The sequence below is a fragment of the Penicillium brevicompactum genome (assembly GCF_028827555.1).
Source record: "Penicillium brevicompactum strain IBT 35665 chromosome Unknown utg000001l_segment0_segment0, whole genome shotgun sequence".
NCBI classification, from domain to species: domain Eukaryota; kingdom Fungi; phylum Ascomycota; class Eurotiomycetes; order Eurotiales; family Aspergillaceae; genus Penicillium; species Penicillium brevicompactum.
Window position 1 is genome coordinate 1,224,937 of NW_026623203.1, and position 21,968 is coordinate 1,246,904.

Here is a 21,968-nt window from a genome sequence, read left to right on the forward strand (position 1 = left end):
TCGATTCTCAGCATCCAGATTAATCCCCAACTTTTTACCACGTATATATTAGTCAAGAATTGTGCAGACAGAGCGATAATGCATCAAGTTATATACCAATTCATGAAGGAGACTTCGGCAAAGGGGTTAGTGGCAGACATGGCCTATATTTCGTCCTGCTTTTCACGTTCGACAGTCAATCGTTCGTGTGTTCAGCCACAACCAGAAGTTATTTAAATATCGCAGCTGCAATATAGTAGCACTCTCCTATAAATTCCTACCTGCTTAAGACAAAGCTCTAGACCATCGCCCTATGTACAAGCCATATCCCATTGAATCTAAGTTGAGGAAATTTGCTCATTGAATTAAATGTTTCCACACGCTTTGACGTTCTGGGGTGTTGAATACAGGAGGCTTGGGGAAGACCAACTCAGCCGAAGAACCTAACACATAGTCCGCGGGGGTTTTGTGGACTGCGGGCTGAGGACGCTCTTTCTGAGATATCATTAGTTTCCAAAAGTTGTTCTTTTCCTCAATCCGGAACCTACCATTTGCTCCCTAGTCGGAGCAGGCATCTCGGGATGGGAGCTGTATGTATAGATTCGCTTATTAGGCATTTCCATTATCAACCAACTTCGAATCGCGTATAAGCGCCAGAAGTCATTGTGGCGCCGAAGAAGATTGTTACGCCGTTTGCGGAGTTGCTCTTGCTTGACACGACTCAAGGTGGATGTCATTTACGCGGCCTATGAACCTCGGGATCCTTGAAGGGACTGTTTTAGTAGCTCGTCGTGATAAGAAAGGAGGGCTTTCCCAATTTAATATATCTCCATCATGTACAGGATATAAAAGCTGTTCACTTGGAGCCCATTTTAAGCCCTCGAATTAGCGAGCACTTTAATGTTGGGTCGTTTATTTTCAATTATTGCTTCCCTAACCATGTATCTTAGTAAGGGCAAGGTAAAAAGATGAACAGGATGACACTTAATACGTCGGATTATTTCGAGTTGGATTAGATTTAGCTGTCATGATAGTGATCTGTAGCTGCACCAAATGAAGACCAAATGCCCTGGTCAAAACCAAGTCTTGACCAGTGCATATTTATGGTGGAAAAGAATAAGTGAGTAGCGTAATATTTCGAGTTAATATTCATCTGCCTATGCAAACGGTAGGGACCGAGCAACAAAGAAAAAAATCTAAAATCATTTATCCATGTTTTCCATTTAATACGCGATGAAAAGATAACCTGAACAGTAATGTCAATCAAAACAATCCGCCATTTTGCTGTTAGCTGGGAGGATAATCAACTTTGACCTGAGCGTGAAAGAAGCCAACCTTTTGAGGAATTATCCGACTGGTACCTCGTTGATTGACCATCCACTGCTCCATCTACTGTATCTAGTTGTGTATTTGTTTGGGGTCTGGTATGGCAAAGCGAAGGGTATTGGTGACTCAGCTGGCCGTTGGGGAAAGCCCCAGCCTCCGAGATTTTGGCCTATGATAAAGGGTCGGGTATCAACTCATGGCCGTTTCCGATTACTGTGGGGCTATCATATTGTTGATTTGAGGATAACTAATTGATTTGATATCTGCAAGTGTGATGACTCATACTGTATGAATTCTCTAGCAACCAAGGGATCCCGCACCCACGAATGCGCCTTTGAGGGACGCATCAGACAGAGGACACGCCTGCAGCAATGCAAACCTGCACCCTGTTGCTCGATACTGTAAACGCTACATATTTGACACAATGCTTTCCGGTAAATCTAGAAGTGACATACAAACAAGCGCTTGTATCCTAGTTAGTTGCTTGGCGCAGCATACAATTACTTCGAAGAAAATAAAAGTCCGATCGCATCGATCGCCCTTCCCTAAGCCTAAAACACACGCACAGACAAACATACGTATATACAGAGAGAAACATACATAGACATCTAGTCAATGGCTCTCTGAATCCAAGTCTCTTTGGTCACACGCTGGTTGGCCCTGACCAGACGAAGTACAAAGTACTCCGCCAAGCGGTTCTGAAACAGCCCGGCCCCTCCCTCTGCTGCGGCCCAACCATGTGACTGCACTTAGCGCCCTTCAAACCTTGCGACGAAAGGGATAGATCAAATTCATTTTTTGAGCACTAAAATACCCTGATTTTCCTTCATCCCCGAGGGTTTGATAACTCCCTACAGACAGACGCGAATCTTTCATATCTGCCAAGATTTCGGACAAACCTTAGAGGAAAACAAGACCAGATCTAAGAGCCGAGATGATGGACCTTCACCGAGCAGCGGCTCTAGGTGACACGGACGCCATTTTGACTGCGGCTGAGCAAGGATATGATGTCAGCACCCCTGATACCGACGGGAAAACGGCTCTCTGGTTTGCTGTACAAAACGGCCATTTGGATGCTTGTGGTCTTCTCATCACCCGGGGAGCAGATATCGATGCCCAAAACCTAAGTTTCCTCGAAGTTGCAGTTCAAGGAGGCCATGCAGATATTGTCACTATGCTGTGGCCGCATTGCAAGGCAGAAAAAGAACAGCAATCTCTAGAAAGTGCCATCTCCCTAGGCTTCCATGACATCGCAGACTTCTTGATTGGGACCGGCGAATTCGGATACCAGCACTTTCAAGCCAATGGAACCGATTTGCCCATGAGGGAAGGATTTCCCGAACGAGACACTGCAGCTTTTCAACAATGGGAAAGATTTCTTTTTGTTCGAAATGGAGAGCAGCTGCCTTTGAACCATTTGTTTTTTGACTATGCACTTCTGCTTTCTACGAAGGCAGATCGCAACGCAAGGCTTCGATTAGTGCACTTACTGCTTGACAAATCCAACCCCATGGCCGAGGTGAACTGCAGGATCAAGATCAACGGCCATTTTGAGACACCTTTGACGGCAGCGGCCGAGGCAGGCAACTTGGAAATCCTCGCTGTTTTGATTGATCACTCAAACACAAGCTTGACTATTTGTGGCAAGTATGACTGGCCCGCCTTTCTTCACTTTATAGCCTGTGATCAATCTATCATCACGGAAAAAGGCCGGGCGATCGCACGGAGATTGTTTATCGAGATTCACCCTGACCATTTTTTGATTGATAGCAGGGGAACTGGTTTGGAACCTGTTTTCTCAAATGTGCTTCGGTTTGGCGATGACACGATTGTAAAGCAGGTAAACTAAGCTTGTCAAAGGTGCTGCAGGGACTATTATACTACCACTTCTGATCAGAGCGAACGAGCCTAGTGGTCTGAAGTGGATCCTACACTGTGATATCATGCACGCGACCAAACCGCCACCGATCCTTTGGGTCTTGCTTTGCGATCATCTTCTTCCTCATCCGCATTCGAATGCCCTGACCTTGTTTACTCGAGTGGCAGAGTACCTAGTAGGGAAGGCCATCTGGAGCCGGATCATACTGAAGTGTCTCGACGCCCGCGATCTTTCTTTGGTCAGGCAAGTCTTTTGCCATCTACGTGAAGTGACCGAGGATACGATCGTAAGCCTTTCAGAAGCGTCTACCGATCAATCTCTGTTCGAGGAGTGTGCCAATCACGGACTTCCCAACGCGGCATTGTGGCATTACACTCATCGCCGCATATCAGGAAACCCTGCCTTCAAAAATCTTCTTTCCTGTCCCAGTATTGCCCCGAGTAGGTCAGACCCGCATGAAGAGCTTCAGGGATATAACTAGCCAGGCACAATGTCTTCCATTCAGAGCGCCTCTGGGACGTCGATGTCGACTGCCTTTCGGACCCGTTGTTCACGACACATTTCCAACCCCGTGAAATGCCATGGATGATGTGGTGGAGAACAATCATGGCGATTAATTATGTCTCAAGAGCCGAATTTGGGAAAGGGCCATCTCTCTTGAGCCGTAACAAATCATGACGTTCATCTTGTGGATTATTTTCTTCGTAGTCCATATTTGAATGTCAATTCGTAATACGTTTACAAGCATTGCCCTCTTATGCATGAACTTTGGAACAAGTGCGGGCAGATTGGAAATATTATATTGGGGTATAATGAGTTTGATTTGAATTTGTGTGAAGTTGCAAACGGCTTTTAGTCAAAAGTTGTGATTGTGTGGAAATCAGGCTGTACAAATTACTGGATCGAACCTCCTTAGAATAAAGTGTCTAAAAGCTCTGTATTCACACTGTTATCCGGTATATGAAAAACGAGAGAGCAAAGGGGCATAAGAAGCCAGCATGAAAGGTCCTGGGTGATGCTTAGAGATTATGTCACAACTTCTCTGAGGTAGGGTACAGTAGCGACTAAATACCGTTGTAATTCATGGGTATGAAATGACTTGTTATTTCAGAGGGATACATGTGCCTATATATACAACAATGAGCCAAGTTGATTGGAAATCAACTTGGTCGTCCGTATAGACACTTCGGGGCAAATTCCGACGGTGCGGCTTGGTTTCTGATCTGCACCAGCCTCATATCACAATAAATACAAAGAGCAATGAAGATCACGTGCAGCCCCCGTGTCTCGAGCAAAGAAAATGATATTGCTCAAATTGGGGATTGTCAGTCAACTCGTAACAAAAGCCCGAAAGTGACAATACATTATAAACAGATAATCCTCTCGTCACATAAAGGTTTTAGGGTGGAAGTTTGAGTATTGATTTGTTCTTAGTCAATAACCTGCAAAACGAGGTCGTGAATCATGAAAATGCCGACGTTTGCCATGTAGTCTTCTAGGTGCTGGAATCCTGGATGGATAGGCTATGTGCAAGACATTGTCAGCTGTCTATCGTAGTATAAACATATTATTCGTAGTTGACTGACCTGGCTTCGTATCCGCGCCGGCCCTCCTCGGACGAAGGTTAGCAGGAGAGCTAGGATCAGTTATCTTCTATACTGTTAGCCGTAAATTCTTAATCTGAAATAGAAGAGTTCTGATAAGGGGAGGTTAAACTGAACCATAGGATTCTTTTGACTCTCAAAAGGCCTTGGGTGGATTACAAGACCAAATATCTAGTATGAGGATGAGCACGGCCTTCGATAAGGTATAGATAATGTAACTTACCAAGCTGACAGCCAATGCTAACGTTACCCAGATAGCTGTTTTAGAGATCATGGCTTTCTGGGACATCCGATAATCGTGAAGACTCAATTGCTTTCTGTCTTAACAGAGAATTTTGAGAAATTAGTACATCAAGGTATCAGTCTTAAATTTATATTTTAGGGAGACTTCGGCCGTTTACGTTGAAAACATAATTTTTCTGAAGCGTATTGTGTGACCGAGCTTACCAAATAGAATGTAATCAGTCAAATGACGGTCTATGCTATTGGAGTTTAAAAAATGAAATAAGCCAAATGTTAATCTATCCAATTTGAAGCCCTATTTTCTGAGTATTCAGAAATCGACGACGGTGCGTCGCTTTTGCCAGGACATATAATTTAAAGAAGCAAATTATGATGACACCAGGTTTCGGATTAGGTACTGTAAAAGAGCCCACAATTGTAGGGCCAACGTTGGCACTTTTGCGGGCAATTTATAAGATGCTTACGTTGACGAGGCCATAAATTATATGCGATAGCCGATAGCGAAGGCACAAGGACACTTTTTGAGGATGCTATAAGTACACCTACCATTTACCTCACAATCTTGCATTGGCCGCGCTTCTTATCCCCACGCGATAAATATGACCGACATCTCTCTTTCCTCCAAATCTCATCGGGAGTTTGGATTAGCTACCTTTCTTTTATTTTCCTTATTCAAAACTACGCCATTGGCGGTCATACTTACTTACTCGAAGGCTACTTTTGCCTCGCCAAAAATGGATCTTTGGTCCGCTTGCTGAGTTATGGTAGTATAATTGGGGATATCTGCTATGTGCTGAAAACAGAAGAGCCTCACAGAATGAGAATGACACCGTCTGAGTCTTCAATACCTTTCGTCATATGGTCGTTATGCTAATCTATCTGTAGAGAACAGTTCTCGCGTGTATCTCTCGGATTTGTCACGAATCTAGTAGATACTGCATTAATTTTGCCGACAAAATCAAGGGCTGGAACAACTACCATTACGGAGACATTCCATGTCCACGACAATTTACCAAAAGCGGCACTGGAACCTGTCTCCCAATCCCATGGTATTAAATCATCCTCTGATGAAGAGATTTCCGATACTTTTTTGGAGAAAGGCTTAGAAAGTGAAAGATCAAAGCAGACTTTCTCGTTCCTAGAGCTACTATCAACAACAAAGGACAAAGCACCAGCAGTAATCCTTTTGAATGACTACTCTGCCAAGCAGACGATAGCAGCAGATGCGCATAAACGTTCTAAATTGCCTATGAAGTGGGAAGGCAGCCATGATGTGAATGAAGAAGCCGAACCATTTAACCCATCATCATCGTTCGTTTCCGCCACAAAGGATTTATCACCAGTTCAAATTGCGACTGATTTTGTGTGTGACAGCACAATTATATTGTGGACGAGTAGAACTGTCGCCCCGTCGGCAGCTAAAATCATGAGTCTCACGGAAGTTTCCAGCATACCATCATATTTTCCCCACCTTCACATGCCTGTATCAGGGAAAGAACCATTCAATCCTTTTCATACATCTCCTCACTCAATGGAAAAATTGATAAAGCCGATGAAGCAAGTACCTTCGCCAGAGAACTTTTCAGGTAGAGTAGGAGAAACACCTTCGCATGGGCATTACCATGGACAGACGATAGCGAAGCAACCTCCACCAATTTCAGCGAAAGTGACATACGCTGAAATAACTTCTGGTTACTATTCTGCATCCTCTTCCGAGGGAGGCATCCGGTTAGCATTAGCATCCGCTAAGCCTTTTCAGACATACATCGAGACGAATGCCGCACATGCGAGCCTTTCGGAATACGGGACTTTACAAACCGCTTCCTCAAGCCATCAGATAGTCATTTCCGTTGTGTCATCCGCATATCCTTCCAGGGCGATTCCTTTTACGAGTTCTTCGTTACCAGCCACTCCAACTCTCCTAGCTGCAAAAGATGTTGAGATGAACGAAAGCAAAGCATCGCAAGTTCTTCCAAAGCAAAGTCTAAAATTTATTCTGGGAGTCGTGTCCGGTGCCTGTGTGGTTATTGCGTGCATTTTTTACCTACATAAACCCTGTTATCGGTGGGTCCGTCAAAGTAGAAGAGGCACAATTTTGATTGCACATATCCCAGAGGAATATGATGCAAACACACAGCTTCACTTCCAGAATTACGACCAGCTGGAAGTTTCACGTTTCTCTTTAGATTCATGATATATCTGATAGACAGAAAATTTTCTAAAGGAATCATGAAAATTATTCCTACCTCAGATTTCAGGGCACTAGTACTGATATCCAAACCAAAACGTTGTTCAAGACAGATGAAAAGCGTGAGGAGGATAATGAAGGATACCTAGAGTGAATGGCTGTCCCCATATCCTTGTATCTAAATATGACATGGTGAAGGTGGGCTTACGGATTCTGATATCTGATTTGGATTCACGACATTCCTTTCGACCAAGTTCGCAGTGAACAATCATTTCCTTGGTCTCTACAGTACTTTTCGAAATCAGCTATACCTCCAAACTCTTTCTTCTTGATTCGGAGAAACCAATCCCGACGCGCGCTCGGCCGGGCGAGGCCACCGCCTCGAAATTCTGGCAAACTGTCATTGTAATGTTTGTATGGTCAGCAACGAGTCATCGTCACAGTACCGTATATTACATAGAGCCACTTGGAATCGCTTGGTGGATCTCGTGATCTTGCCAGATCGCCAGCTAGCTTCCCCTCTCCCGTTGACCATGTTATGCCTACTTCCACCCATTCTTTCCACATGCAGCGAACGGTGGTCTTTGCTCGCCAGTCATAGTCCAATAGCCTCTGCTTACCTCATAGAGGAACTAAACCTGGCTGGGAAAGATGTTTTCGTCTATCTCATGAGTTCTGCTATCTAGTGTACTTCTCGTTCGTTACCAGCGTCAATCCTAATCTGGTTCTCCCATCTTAAATTTTTTTACAAGGATCGTGATCATTGTGAGAGATGAACCAATCTCGCCTCGGTGATGCAACCCAGTTGACGGACCACGAATCATAGGAAGACTACTCGCATTACGTCCCAACGCCTAACTATTGTGGCAGCCTCTTCGTAGTACTATCGGACCTGAACTCTTCCTCATCTAGCGTAGTTAAGAATAGCTTAGACTCATCAAGCACACCACCCTCACTCAACCTCAAAATTTTCCAGTTGTGTAAGTAGGAACACGGGAGAGCCTACGACATAGACCCACCAACGTGCATCCACTACCAGATAGAGTAACGAGTGACATTCAATAATAAGAGATACTGTATCCATAACGGTATCACAAAATAGTCAGGTATAGATAAGAAGAGCAAGCTACTAAGTGAGGATGACCGGCCACTCGAGCAATAGCATAATGATAACTTTGCATAGATAGAGAAAGGGAGAAAGTCCTTGGTCCCACTTACCTAAGCGAAAAGATGCCGAGCCATGATATAGCTAGGCTCAAATTTCAAATCGCATGTGTACATTATCGATGGGAAATACCGACGATATAATGATATCTTAACAACCACCCACGATACTGGCAGAACAAGGTGGTCTGGAGACCATAGCTCATCATCGAAATCACTTTCACCGAAAACTAGTACCAGTGCAAAAAGCGGCATGGTTATAAATAGCGATCGTTACTAACAACAGATAATTACCACTGCCATTGTGGTCGGGGGTTGGGTTTGTTTGGCGCACCCGGACTCGTGAAGGCTTTGGTCGTTTGAGTTGTCCTTACGTTTGAAAGGACATGAAATGATGGTGATAAATTCGAAAACTTGTCTTTACAGTCTGAACAGCTTCCCGGTATCCATTGATAATTTGCGACGCTGATTGATTGATGATGATGGGCTGTGACGTCATTAATGAACATGTTCAGCATGCTGAAAGGGGCCCTTCGAAAGCACAGGTGGTTGGTTTTCCATGAAAAACAGGATGTACTACTGCATCAAATAAACAGGCCTGCAATGGTTGCGCTCACTTGATGATGGCGCCATCAACCCATGACACCAATGTGACGTTACCATGTCAAGCCTTGACAAGCCTTGACAAGCCAGTACAATTCAAGATATAGCTAGCAAGCCATATACTAAGTTCTTGTAAAACACTCCACTCTCCACTATTGATGGGGGGGGATTGTAGACAACGTCATAAAAACATCAACTTTCGGAAATGCTAAACTTGATATCTGAAGAACACAAGCATATATCATATATTAAGCTCACGGCTTACTATCTAGAGATCATACATTTGAACTGCCCATCGCAATTATCACAATGACCAACAATCAGAAAACTTTCACTCTTTCCAACGGCGCTCGGATTCCTGCCATTGGTCTCGGAACCTGGCAAGACGAGGAGGCCCAAGAAGCAGCAGTCCTTGCCGCTCTCCACGCAGGTTATCGCCATATTGATACGGCAAGATGGTAGCCCTCTCCCTCGAGAACTCAATGCAGAGAATGAGGCTAACTTCCATAGCTATGGCACTGAGCCTGCTGTTGGCAAAGCCATAAAGCAAAGTGGCATTCCTCGGGAGGAACTTTTTGTTACCAGCAAGCTCTGGAACAATAAGCATCACCCGGAGGATCTTGACCAAGCAGTGCAACTTTCATTGGATGATCTTGGTCTGGAATATCTCGACCTGTTCTTGATGCACTGGCCTGTTGCTTTCAAGCGTGGAGATGATCCTTTCCCGTCCAACAAAGACGGGAAGCTGATCACTGATAATATCGACTATCTCGATGTAAGCCTCGTTGGATGGTAGCCTCGAGATTGCCTACTGACTAGTTAAAGACATATAGAGCCATGGAAGGCCTTGTCAAATCCGGTAAAGCTAAGGCTATCGGAATTTCCAACTTTTCCCAAGAGGAAGTCGAACGCATTCTTGACAACGTGGCGATTAAACCGGCCGTGCACCAGATGGAGCTCCACCCCTGGCTTCAACAAAAGAAATTCTACGACTTCCATCGGAAGAATGGTATTCATGTGACGCAGTTTTCACCATTTGGAAACCAAAATGAAATCTACGGTTCTCGCGAGGAACATGGTCAGCTGGTGAATGATCAGACCTTGGTAGAAATCGGAAAGAAGTACGGAAAGACCTCAAACCAAGTCGCTTTGGGTATGTGTGCCACTTATGCCGATATGATGTTTCTCCAACTAACCAACCCTTTCAGCCTGGGGTATCGCACATGGCCGTTCCGTCATCCCCAAATCAAAGTCAGCTGAGCGAATCAAACAGAACTTTGATATTGCTTTCGAGTTGGAGCCTGCAGATATTGAAAATATTGATGCGATCGACAAGAAGCTCCGTTTCAACGACCCAAGTAAAGACTTTGGCTACGAACTATACTCAGGGCTTGATGGGAAATAGAAATGAGGAGAAATGAGGAGAATTTCGATTGACCTTTGTCAGGATGGCGGAGTCCGGTAAGTACTTGATCTCAGGAAAAGAGATGTGGCGGCGTAGTCGACCTGGGCATTCAATCATTATATATAGGTATAACCTCGGCCTTCTCTAATCAATGCGTTACAAAGTGGTCTAAAAAGCCAATGGGAATCTTGAAATAATAAGATTGATTTCAGTGGGTATCATAAAATGTAATCCGAAAGAATTACCTAAGCTCACTGCGGATAAGATAGTTCGCTGTTGCAGTCGTTGAATCTCCAGGCCATACATAAATCGACCTTTATGTATTCATTGCCTACGACATTTCTTCCAACATAAATAGAAGGCAAAAATGTGGCGTTGGCGGGAATCACTTGGACCAACAGAGAGGCCGAATATGACAGTGATGTTTATTGATTGTTGCTTCGTTATATTGATGTTTCAGCTATATGGATTGAGGGGCACACCATGTAGCAAGCGTATAGCACTTTCCCGTACAAATACATCTAGTCATGCCTTAATACTGTACTGTAAGATACGCCTATCAGCCTAGAAAGCCCGGCCCCCGGGCCCCGGGGGTCTGAAAGGCGGAGCCTTCGCTTTCTATCCAATCAGAACTCACGACCCAGGGATTTATTTTCCGGGAATCAAGTCACAAGAGTGCGGAGGTATAGCTGATTTCGAATAATACTGTAATCAAATGACAAAAGTTTAAGCATAGTGATCTTGACCTAGAGTAAATGGTGCAGACAGAATAACATTCAGGATGCAGATATTCGGTGATTTGGATTGATTCTCAGTGGGGGGCAGTTTCCGCGGTTTCCCAAGAATACCAAAGGACCAGGTATTGAATTACTTGGCGGCCGTTGAGATTTACGGTCCTTTTGGTGATTGTTTTGAGAGCTTTGATGCCTTTAATGCTCTGTTTCTAAACGATTATGTCAAAGTCGGTATCGCGTCAAAATGGATGTTGGCTTACCGTTACGACATCTCCGATCTCGTCATTAAGAATATTGTAGCCTGAACCTTCAGGGTCTGAGGACCTGATTGAAACGCCTGAGAGGCTTTCAGAGTCTGATACAACGAATTCTCGATCTTCGCTCGTCTCTGACGGGACATATTCAGACTCAAGGTCCGAATTCGTGATGTCCTCGACATCGGAACCACCAGAATTCAGAGTGGTGCCGCTGTCAGAGGATTCGTTGCCTTTTGGTGTATACTCCGGCAATTTCATTGCGGTCACGCAATGGGGAGGAAGCTACTGGAGGAAGCTACTGGGAGAAGTTACTGGGGAATCGATGTGATATATAAACCCAGGGTCTCTATCCTTTTTTCCATTTCTTCGTATTGCATGGAATCCATCATTTCAATGGCAAGTTTACTGGGGGAGTCAGGTCTGCTCAATCTTTCATCTGTTAAAACCCATCACAAAGGCCATGCAAGAAGTAACACGAAGGGCATTCTTCTACTTACAGTGCCATCTCTTTCTCAGAAGCTGCGGTAAGACAAAAATACAATTTGGATTTATGAGTCAAATTTGGAGTAGCGAGGCAATGCAAATGGCCAACGATCCAAATACTTTTTCTTTCAACACTGATAAAATAATCTACAAACAATTTGATTATTACCCAAACCAGGAGGCATAATCCAATTATGCGATAGGTAATTACGGAGGGCATTGTGCTGAATGTTCCTCGGGCGCACTTCGTAACATTGTGAACCTCTTTTGTTGACATAACCAACTAATGCTTTAATCATGTTAGTCACGTGATGTCGCGCTCACCGTCGCGTCCCCTTCCCTCTCTCTTTCTCGAACTACCCTCTTCAAAGTCAACATGGTGGCAGACAGAGGACGGTGTCATATCAGAATAAATAAGATCGAGGGTAATTTTAGAACGCCCTTTCGGAAATGGCCTGAACGGCTTTCGTGCTACGTTCATCTCGATCTGTGAAGGCGCGGACTTGCGCTCACCAGACGAGGCCATCGATCGGCTTAAGCGGGAGGGTGAGGCACAGGAATTCATCATGAACCCTGCTTTTTGCTAACTAGAGTGCAGATGTGCAAGATCTCGCCTCCAGCCTCCTAACAGCCCTTCAAATCCTTCCCACCGCCCGTCTTCTGCCGTCCAATTCGGGAGGCATCGTTCGGAGTAACCTGCTTCGACTCATATCCGCCGTCGCACCAAATGATTTCGACCTCGAAAGAATCAAACCACTGCTCAAAATATCTATTGTGAACACGTCAACAGACGAACAAATATGGAATCTTGTGGACGCTGCCACAGTGGAATCTACGCCGCCCCCTCGAATGATTGCCTCCTCACTCCAGCAAACTCCATGGCTCTACAAGACGAGTAGCTTTGCGAACTCCTCGGAATACTGCCAAGATGTTGACAGGGTCTTCAAGTCGGAGCTTGGACCTCTGTATGTAGGGCTCCCGCATTTTCGATCAACATTTTTTTGGAGTCGTCAGCGGTCTTCAATCTGCATCCGATGCCGTATTTCAAAGATGCACGGAAGGCAGCAATGCGGCTTTTGCAGATGGGTGGAAAGGATGGCCAAAGGTCGCAAACCAAGAAGAGTTTTGAGCTGGTTTGCAGATCTGAGCGAGAAACTAGTAACATTCTCAGTAGACTACAATCATTTTTCGGCACACCTACGAAGGCCACTCGCACAGCCCAAAAAACCCGTCCAGGGTTCCACGACAGAGCGCAAGCTAGACATCGGGTTCGTGAGTGAAACTAGAGCTGGAAAGGACACCCGATGTCAGTGGTCACAGATTCTCGTGCCCGGAGAGCTAAAAAGCAACCCTGAGCCGACACCGCTTCTAAGGCATGGCTTGACTTGGGAAGGTACGCTAGGGAACTTCTCGCAGCTCAAGATAACCGTCGCTTTGTCATCTTGTGATTAGTGTTTGAAAGAAGATCTCTATGTTTCCAGTATGGAAGGCGAAGTCGGGCGCCATAATATACAGCACCATACACACAGAGAGTTTTTCTATGCTAAAATACAATAGGTAGCAGGATGGAGCACTCTGGATCATGTTCTGGCCGCATGTGGTCGTGGGCGCTAGTGGTGCTGTGGTTTTCGCTGCTCCCAGCCTCGCAACGGCCCTAGTTTTATCGAGTATGGGATTCACAACAGGCGGAATTCACGCAGGTATGTACAAATTTGCAGGAATCAACATATTAAACCTTGTTTCCCGCGCCCCGAAGCTCGAATAACCATTCATGCCTAGGTTCAGTAGCAGCAGTCGCTCATGGTTTGTTCGGAAATATTGCAGCGGGGAGTGCTATGGCATAGGAAAGAGCCCTGGTGCAGGAGGAAGTGGCCTTGTGATTGTCAATGGAGCTGCACAATTGGGGGGGTGGGGGGGGGTGCTGCGATTACTGTGGTAAGTGCTACTTTAGCGTGGATCAAAGCCAAAATACGAACACACCCTATGCAATGCAAGACCAGGATTCAGGCTACACGCATGGGGCCATTCGTTTGTTGGAGTCGGGTAGTCTCTTTATGTTGAAAATGGGTTTCGGTGCGTACGATATCCAATTAAATGTGCGTGGTTATCTCCAGGTGAGTTGACTAATGATGAGCGGCGAATCAAATATCAACAGCCCTGGAAGTATGAGGCGCGGGAGGGCCCACTGTCAGTAAAAGACAGTTTGAGATGCTACTTCCATTACAACGGCGCTGTTGACATTTTTCTCGTGAGAAATCCGAAATCGACTAGCAGGACTCGAACGGTCTGTACAAGAACACTCCAGCTGGGTAAAGGAAGAAGTCCCTCGTAAATACTTACCTCTTTGGATGACTGGCTGATAGATAGTCATTGCTACTGAGCCGAGTAGGACAGTCCAGACCGGATCTCCCACCATGGCCTGTGAGATAAAAAGGTAAGGCTTCCGATGGACAAGACTTTTATCTCACAGGCAATGGTGGGAATTCCGGTCTGGATGTTTGCAACGTAAATTAAAGGAAACCGGCCTGTTAGTATTGAAAGAACTTTCACTCGACCAAGCTCTTAAGTTGTCTGAACGTACGCGGAGCCACTTAGGCGAGAACTCTACGAACGAGTACCACATGACTGCCTAATAAATAAAATTTGGCGATTTCACTTCAAGATAGTGACCTGGTTTCTCACCTGTTTGTGGAAAATCTATACAGAGGCTATTTGTGTACAGTAGTCCTATCCATGCACAACTTCCTATTGTTTGGGCTGTTCATACCTAGACCCTTTTCAAGTAATATTATAGTCTACAAATGCCTTTTTGCTAACCATTCTCCAGACAGAGACCACTGTTTCAAGGTTGAGTAAACTGACAAGCTTCAATGAATACCTAGTAGCCGCTTTTGAATAAGCGCAGTGTGTATATTATGAGGAAGCCGCCCAAATACTCCACCTTTTAATCAGCAAAATACCAAGTTTCATGGTGTCTGAGTTGGTCTTCGCCATGAGTTCCTTTTTCAAATTATCTGGAATACACTTTGCCACCAAAGGAAGGGCACTAATAATTCCAGTATACCTCGGATGCTTTTCTGAGAGCCCTTGCAAAATCGCCTCTTGAGCTCCATAATTTGGCAGATCCATCTGCTCTTTGAGATGATGCTGTAGCAGTTGAAACTGCCTTTTTATGCGATTTTTCGCATTGCCCCGAGAGCTATGATTGAGTAAGGGCTTTCGAAGTGTCTTCGTTATCGCGTTGCGACCAACTGGACTCATGAGGTGGTGAGGAGTCACCGAACAGGTTCCTCTCATAGCTGGATTTACATTTTCCAGGACGCGATGCTCCTGCTGTAACGTTCCATCATCTGAATTCCCCGGTTTCCTTTGGCTTAACTGGAGAAAGTAAAGGACTTCCTCGCTGAATTGCGAAATTGACAAGTGCTGCAGCTGTGTCTCACCGAGATGACTTGTGGAACGGTACATGGTGCCCTCTTGTTTCAGTGATGGGTGCAGCAGTAAATCATGGTCGTCACAGCCAACCAAAGGTGACATTAGGTCACTCATCTTGAGAAACGCAAGGGGGCTACTACAGTCATGAAGGCTTTGGGTTAACTTAGAGTTTGCCGAAGAAGCACTCGAAGGTGATAGACTTCTGGTAATGAGTTCCATCAGACATCATAATAAATTATAATCACCAAGTCTCGAGATAGCCCCATAGGCAGAGCCAGAATGTGTGATTACCAGTGATTCTGTGGTTCCGCTTGGATGGATTTATACTTGAAGCTAATGTGCTCGTTATATGTACTTACCAAGGAGCTTGCTGTCTCATAAGAAAATGACCATGCAGAATCCAGCATATTTCGAGCGGGTTTAGTGGGCGATGAGGTAATTGAGGACAATGAAAATTTTTTGTGATATCTGCAGGCATTAAAGACAACCACCACAAAGATACGTCGGCTTAGTTTCCTGACTTATGATATCTAGCAGTCGCAATTCTGACGACAGGAATTATTATCTTCCTGTTAGATGTAGTTTCGGCTGAAATTTCCTTGGAGCCTTTCTCCGTTTTCGTCTGCTAAGCACATACCCCAAGGGTTGACCCAGGAAGTTCTTCGCTCTATCATATTCCCTTTATCTACAGAAATGTTCCCAATGCGTCTAACTTGCTTTTTCATACAGACGCGCTCGAAATCAGTTTCACCAATTTGTTCTCTTTGATTGCTTCTCAATATCTATTTTTATCAACGCTAGGCCTAATATAGCTAGGGAACTTTCATTACCCTTTTCCTATTCGACAGTAATTGATGGGCTAGTCCAGATGTAGGCCGAGGTGGGTCTGGCCAAGACTTAAGAAAGAACCGAAGAGAATAACATGGTGAAACTAATTTCGAGCGGACCTGTACAGAACTCGGTTTCGCCTGTATTGCGCTTTCCTATTACGCACTGGAGCTTCATTTGACAAGGTTTATATATCGCACTTATTCTGCGGGCTTTCTCCCCCAGCTTGTTAAATAGGCTCAATCTACAAGCGAAAGGCCTTATATACATGGCGGAAGCTAAGAAGTTGTCAGGATATGGTGGCGGCCGACATCGCCTTCCATCCTGAAGACAGAGATATTCTCTCAAAACTTACTTGTATGACCCCTTGTCCAGATTTGTTTACTCTCGCATTTTTAGCTACGTTACGCAATCTAATGGTAAAATTATATGTAGAAAGAACTGTAGTAAGACGTTTATCACATATCCAAGAAGGACTGCACCCGCCCTATCGTGATCAGAACAGTAACAACCTAACCTAAGCAATATTGAACTCGCTTCATTTCACTTATCTATATTATGCGCTAAGTATATTACCCAGGTTTGTTCCAGACGCCCTGACTATATATCTTTCACAGCTATTCGTTATGACGTGCCAAGTAATCTATGCCATGGTGGAGATCGGTTAGGGTGGTGTCCGAATAGTATTTTGGGTCGAGACTACGCTGTCGTGCTCCGAGAACGACCAACGGTCCTGGCCAGTCATGAGTAACTGACCCAACGGATCCATCAGACGCGGAGGCGTACACAGAACTGGTTCTATTCGAGCCATCGATCAAAAATGCGTCTCGAAAAGAAAGCTCAAATTTCCACTCATGCCAAAAGAAGCTCGGGATTCAACGCGAGTTCAGCAATGCTCGAGATGTCTTGGGTTCCGAAGGCACCGTCTGACGCGGAGATTATGCGATGGCTCATGCTATTGAGAGGAAAGTCTCAGACATAGAACTCCAGTGATACATGCCTGAAATTTTCAGTGCTTCGAAATTAAAGGGAGGGACATAATTCGCTATGGAACAAAGTGTCTGAGGATGATTGATATATTCCGATGTAATGAAACGTATGGTAATATATGTATGGTTGTCCATTCTCTGCATAAATTGGAATACCAGGGTTTCTTGTTACGCAGGGTTTCTTGTTACGCCAACCATACAATGAGGTCTAGGAAATGTGGAGGAGGTGCCTATGCACGACCGGAGCTGTCTGTTGATACATCACCTTGCTTACCTGCTTGCACAAGCACGAGGGGATCCCCTAAGAAATGAGGGGCTGGATCCTCTTAGGAGGACCAGCGATTAGTCTGAATACCATCATACCCATATCAGGCACATCCCACATTCCCCACTCGTATCCTATCGTATCAGGACACCCCCAGGGGCTGTCCTAACAGTTCTATACATATCGAAAATGATTTTGAGGCCAGGGAATTCTACTCATCTGCTGTACAAGAAAACCCATGGTGAGAGTTAAGTAAATTCAGTGTTTGCAAACCATTACCTGATGGCTTTACGGTCACTTCGAGATAAGTACGCGATAAAATAATACTTTGCTTATAATACATAACTTGCTGTCAGGGTGGGGCATCAAATTCCACACAAGCGGAATGCCTCAACTAGATATTTACACATTGTGTAACAAAGCCGAGGCCTCTATAGTTATAGTTGTAATGTCGAAAATGTCAGTTTATACCTTGAAGGGTTTACTTTCATTTAGGATAATGATACCTGGATGCCGTACGCACAACTAGGCATCTCATCACTGTTGGGCTGCATAAATAGTCAAAGCTTGAAGACATTCTGGACATAGAGAAATCTGTGAGTGTTAAACCCCCGACTTCCGTTATACAGACGCGTTCAAACTTACAGTTATCGCCTAGATCGCAAAGTTTGGAGCTTCAGTGAGATGCGTTAGTCCCCTCTCTTCGAAAATGGAATTACTCAACCCCAATGCACCGGAATGTCTTATCCATGCAAATCACCTAATTGAAATTCATCGTCACTTATGGCAGTCGTACGTATCAAAATCGACGGAATGTCGACTACTTGGCGAGACATACCAACAACTCCAAATCATCAACATGCAGCTATGCCAAGAACAAGAAAATTTAAGATGTCGCCAGGCAGATCAAGATTTACTTGTGGCGTTCTCTATAGACGCACTTCAGACGGCCAAGAGAATACTGAAGAATATTTCCGAAATCTGTGATAATCATTCTCTTGGTGTCAAAAGTTTAGTTGGATAGGTGGCTTGGAGGGATGGGATACGCCGGGTCAATATTTCATAAAAGTTTGCCTGTAACCCTATGCCATAGAAGAGGAATGAAACCGATATTGACTAGCACCAGTTCATATTACTTTACCAAATATCAAATTCCAACAAATAAACCCAATGATTCCTTCAAATGCAATTCTAGGCAATATAGTTACTAGCAGTGCAGTATGTAGGTAATCTTCGAGCTCCCTGAACATTTGGCGAAGTAGTCTAATTTGGGCTGCTAGTAATACTTTGCTGCACGTACCGAAGCTCCTGAGTGAATATAATTAACAACAGCTTGGCCGCAGGCGACGCTATGATAATTTTGTCATTTATGGATACTTGGCTTCTTTTACTATGAGGTGACTAACAGGCATTGAGTAACTCCTAAAGGCCTGCTTTATAAATCGCCATCCAGCTGTAGGTCCCATTATCCGTGGCTTTCACACCTCTCCATTAGCATACATCCTTGTTTGAGCACCTGAATCGTTCTGCACTACATATGTCAGTTGACCGTGTCTATGAAACGGGACGACCCCGGTTGTCTAACAATCATAAGAAGGTAAGCTCAGACGACACCGCTCAAGCTGACTAAGATCGGTCCTAGTCTCGAGTGCAAGCAACTTCAAGTCCGGTTATTGGTACTCCGATAGGCACATTCATCATCTCGGGCCAGTCGATTCCTTTTGCACATACCGATTGTGCTGCAGTGGCAGTCTAACCGCATTCTAGTCACGAGTGTGAGACGGCTAGCAAATTATCAATAACCGAGAGGACATCTATATCCTGCTTTCTCGGAACTGAGGCGTTGGCAAATGTTGAGCTCTGCTGTTATCAATCTCCATGTTGCACTTTGAGGTACTTGGAGGTTATATCTGCAATGGATGTTCCATTAGAATTGTCTCTCGAGCGATGTGTGCTCGAGGTAAGTCCTGTTTGCCAATCATCTTGAGTTAAGCCTATTGGTGTTCGGAGCGACCCGATTATAGCTTCATGGTTTTCAGCGCAATTTAGCCCTTCATTCAGCTGTTATTCTTTTTTAAGATACAATGATATGTGAGTAAGGCCGGACTGAAGAAGTTGAGATATGTAGGCTATCTGGAATCTCTCGTCATCCAGACTGGGGGAGTCCTTACTTGGGCTCCCCATTTATTCCCCTGCTAGAACGGATAGATCCCGTACTGCTGATCCCAGCTAGCTAGCTCCGCATAAGTGGTTCTATCCTCCATTGGGATTTGGGGTACGCCAGGGGACCCCGCATATGGTGCCCATACAAACTCGCCATCTGAGCTCATGCCATGGTCTCTTGCCTCTGTTCCCCACACGGCGTCAGTATCTGCAAGGAGAATGTCCATTTCATCTGGGGTTGGCTCGGCTGCCACAACTCGTGGATATAAAACCGGACTGTCTGGAATTCCAGCATCAAAGTACGCAAAGAACGCTAGAAAGACAGAACGACGCACAAAAGCTGCGCTGACTCTTTGGTAGTCGCTAACACCTCTCAATGACTCCCTTGAAAGGGCGAAACGGTCAGGGTCTATTGAGTCTGTAAATGGCTTTCCGCTTCGTCTCTCCTGGCCGACATCTTCATTATCAGGTGGAAAATCACTTCGCATGGCGCGGGGAAGTTCAACGGGTTGCAATTGGCTTTCATCGTTGGCGGGAATTTCAAACCCATGATTCCTAGCCAGCCAGAAGAAGTGATGCCGGAGGCCCGATAAGTCAAAACTATTATGACGCTCGTGAAGGCCCAGGCTAATTGCACGCTCAATATCAACGTGTTTTCGTGGAACACGGCGGCGGTGCTCCTTAACTGTCGTCATCTCAAACGCATACTGGAAACTGAAACGCCACAAGTCGCAAAGGTCTCTTTTTAGCAATACTTCGATATGTGCTCTTGAAATAAGCCCACCTTCAGGGATACTGTTATATTGGCTTCTCAAACTTTCGTCAATCGTAGGAGCTGTTCCCTCAGCTTCTTCCTCTTGGTTGTCTTCCTCCTCGCTATATCTCCTTCGCTTGATCTTCCTCTTCGGCTGGTTTATACACAATTGTCGCATGACATTCTGACATACGTCGAGGTATAGTATGTCTTGAAAGAATGTCTCTAGGGTGGGGATAGGAAAGTCAATGTTTCGCAGATATCGCAAAATCTGATCACGATCCTGAGGATCCACAATAGCAGGAAACAGATCCTTGTTTTCCATTCCCGTCTCTAAAAATTCAAGGTCTCTTTTGGAAACTTTTGGCGCCAGTGATTTGATTTTCTTGATTGTCCCTCCGTCAACGGCTGCCAAAATATTATTGTCATTTCCTGCCAGATTGTAGAAAGTATCTTTTATTTTCCTCAAGTAACATATGATTGGCTACAATTGACCGTTATTAGCTTGCCATTGAGCGTAAAGGAACAACTTTGGACAATATTACCTCGTCACACTTCATCGCCATCAGCTTGTGTAATACGCCGATATTCATGTCGTCCCAAAGACCATCAACTGGAAGAAGGTTATCAAAACTTTCGCGTAACAATTTGTGTTTCAGTAATGATTTGAGATAATCTCCTTTCCTGCTTCGGCCCCCTTTTCTACTCCCTGGGGAGCTTTCCAAAACAGCCCACCAGTAATTCTCCGCTGCCTTCTTTGATGATTGTCTGTGAGGATATCCTTGGTAAGAGCGGATTTTCCGATAAATTCGACCATCCGGAGGAAATCGGTCATTTGAATAACTCTCCTGGAGGGTGCGAATGAGCTCGTCACGTTGGTCACCTGAGCTCCAGTCAGAATACACAAAGCCCTGATTCCCCGGTCTTGATCATAATCCAAGCGATCATCACCGACATGTAACTCACTCACAGGCTTCTTCGGCTTCAGTAACGTAGACGTCGACCACGCACCAGCGGTCTTCGATATTCAATTCTTCGAACCTCTTTAGAGCTGCAGCAACGACATCCTCGTGATCAAGTACAAATAATTGACAATCGTGAGCTACTTCCAATTCTGGCAGCGGCACTTCTGGTGCTAAGCTTTTCGGGTCTTGCCATTTCACTCGTTTTCCCCACTCGGACGTGTCAATCATGACGGGTATGTGGTATTTTTCATCTAGACGTAGGAATCCATGGTAGTTAAAGAGTTGCTCCAGGCGAGCGATATTTGGATGATTTTTGGTGTCTCGTTTGAAGTTTGCGTCGGACTTAAGGTCGCTAAGTCTAACGATAGCGGTTCCCTGGAAGCAACTTCTGCGGTATATGGAGAGTTTGCACTCCTCTACTTCAATTTCACGCTGCTTTGCCCGCTTTTTTCGTATCTTGCGCGAGATTGGTACCCTATTTGAACTGGAAGTAGACGGCATGGTCTCCCTCTTTCCTGCCTTGGATGTTGAGGTTCTTGAGAATCAAAGTCTTGCTTGCCAGTAATGAAGACGGAAAGAATGACTCGGGAGTTGTATATTTATAATATTTCCACTCTTTGTCAATATTTTCACACAATCCGCGGAAACTTCGCTGAGGGGGAAGCTCACATTTGAGGTGGACAGCGTCAGTCTGAATTTACTTG

At 44.9% G+C, this 21,968-nt stretch overlaps 6 protein-coding genes across 6 annotated transcripts; 4 read left to right on the top strand and 2 right to left on the bottom strand.

The window, feature by feature from the left end:
- Positions 1–2,242: 2,242 nt before the first annotated feature.
- On the top strand, positions 2,243–3,862 carry N7506_000252 (ankyrin repeat domain-containing protein; the record flags this gene model as incomplete). The annotated part of the gene is given in 3 exon segments (XM_056949548.1): positions 2,243–3,145; positions 3,156–3,624; positions 3,666–3,862. 3 exon segments carry the CDS (start codon positions 2,243–2,245, stop codon positions 3,860–3,862), a joined length of 1,569 nt encoding a protein of 522 aa, XP_056815463.1.
- A 5,433-nt stretch (positions 3,863–9,295) lies between these two features.
- N7506_000253 (aldo/keto reductase) lies at positions 9,296–10,391 on the top strand (the record flags this gene model as incomplete). The annotated part of the gene is made up of 4 exons (XM_056949549.1): positions 9,296–9,444; positions 9,497–9,761; positions 9,812–10,139; positions 10,195–10,391. The coding sequence occupies 4 exons, from the start codon at positions 9,296–9,298 to the stop codon at positions 10,389–10,391; spliced, it is 939 nt and encodes a 312-aa protein (XP_056815464.1).
- Positions 10,392–11,202: 811 nt separating this feature from the next.
- Positions 11,203–11,640, bottom strand: N7506_000254 (uncharacterized protein; the record flags this gene model as incomplete). The annotated part of the gene is made up of 2 exons (XM_056949550.1): positions 11,203–11,334; positions 11,386–11,640. The coding sequence occupies 2 exons, from the start codon at positions 11,638–11,640 to the stop codon at positions 11,203–11,205; spliced, it is 387 nt and encodes a 128-aa protein (XP_056815465.1).
- Positions 11,641–12,241: 601 nt separating this feature from the next.
- On the top strand, positions 12,242–12,994 carry N7506_000255 (uncharacterized protein; the record flags this gene model as incomplete). The annotated part of the gene is made up of 4 exons (XM_056949551.1): positions 12,242–12,290; positions 12,361–12,411; positions 12,464–12,830; positions 12,880–12,994. 4 exons carry the CDS (start codon positions 12,242–12,244, stop codon positions 12,992–12,994), a joined length of 582 nt encoding a protein of 193 aa, XP_056815466.1.
- A 453-nt stretch (positions 12,995–13,447) lies between these two features.
- N7506_000256 (uncharacterized protein) lies at positions 13,448–13,709 on the top strand (the record flags this gene model as incomplete). The annotated part of the gene is made up of 2 exons (XM_056949552.1): positions 13,448–13,565; positions 13,645–13,709. 2 exons carry the CDS (start codon positions 13,448–13,450, stop codon positions 13,707–13,709), a joined length of 183 nt encoding a protein of 60 aa, XP_056815467.1.
- A 5,868-nt stretch (positions 13,710–19,577) lies between these two features.
- Positions 19,578–21,765, bottom strand: N7506_000257 (uncharacterized protein; the record flags this gene model as incomplete). Its single annotated transcript, XM_056949553.1, has 3 exons — positions 19,578–20,783; positions 20,845–21,182; positions 21,270–21,765. The coding sequence occupies 3 exons, from the start codon at positions 21,763–21,765 to the stop codon at positions 19,578–19,580; spliced, it is 2,040 nt and encodes a 679-aa protein (XP_056815468.1).
- Positions 21,766–21,968: the final 203 nt, after the last annotated feature.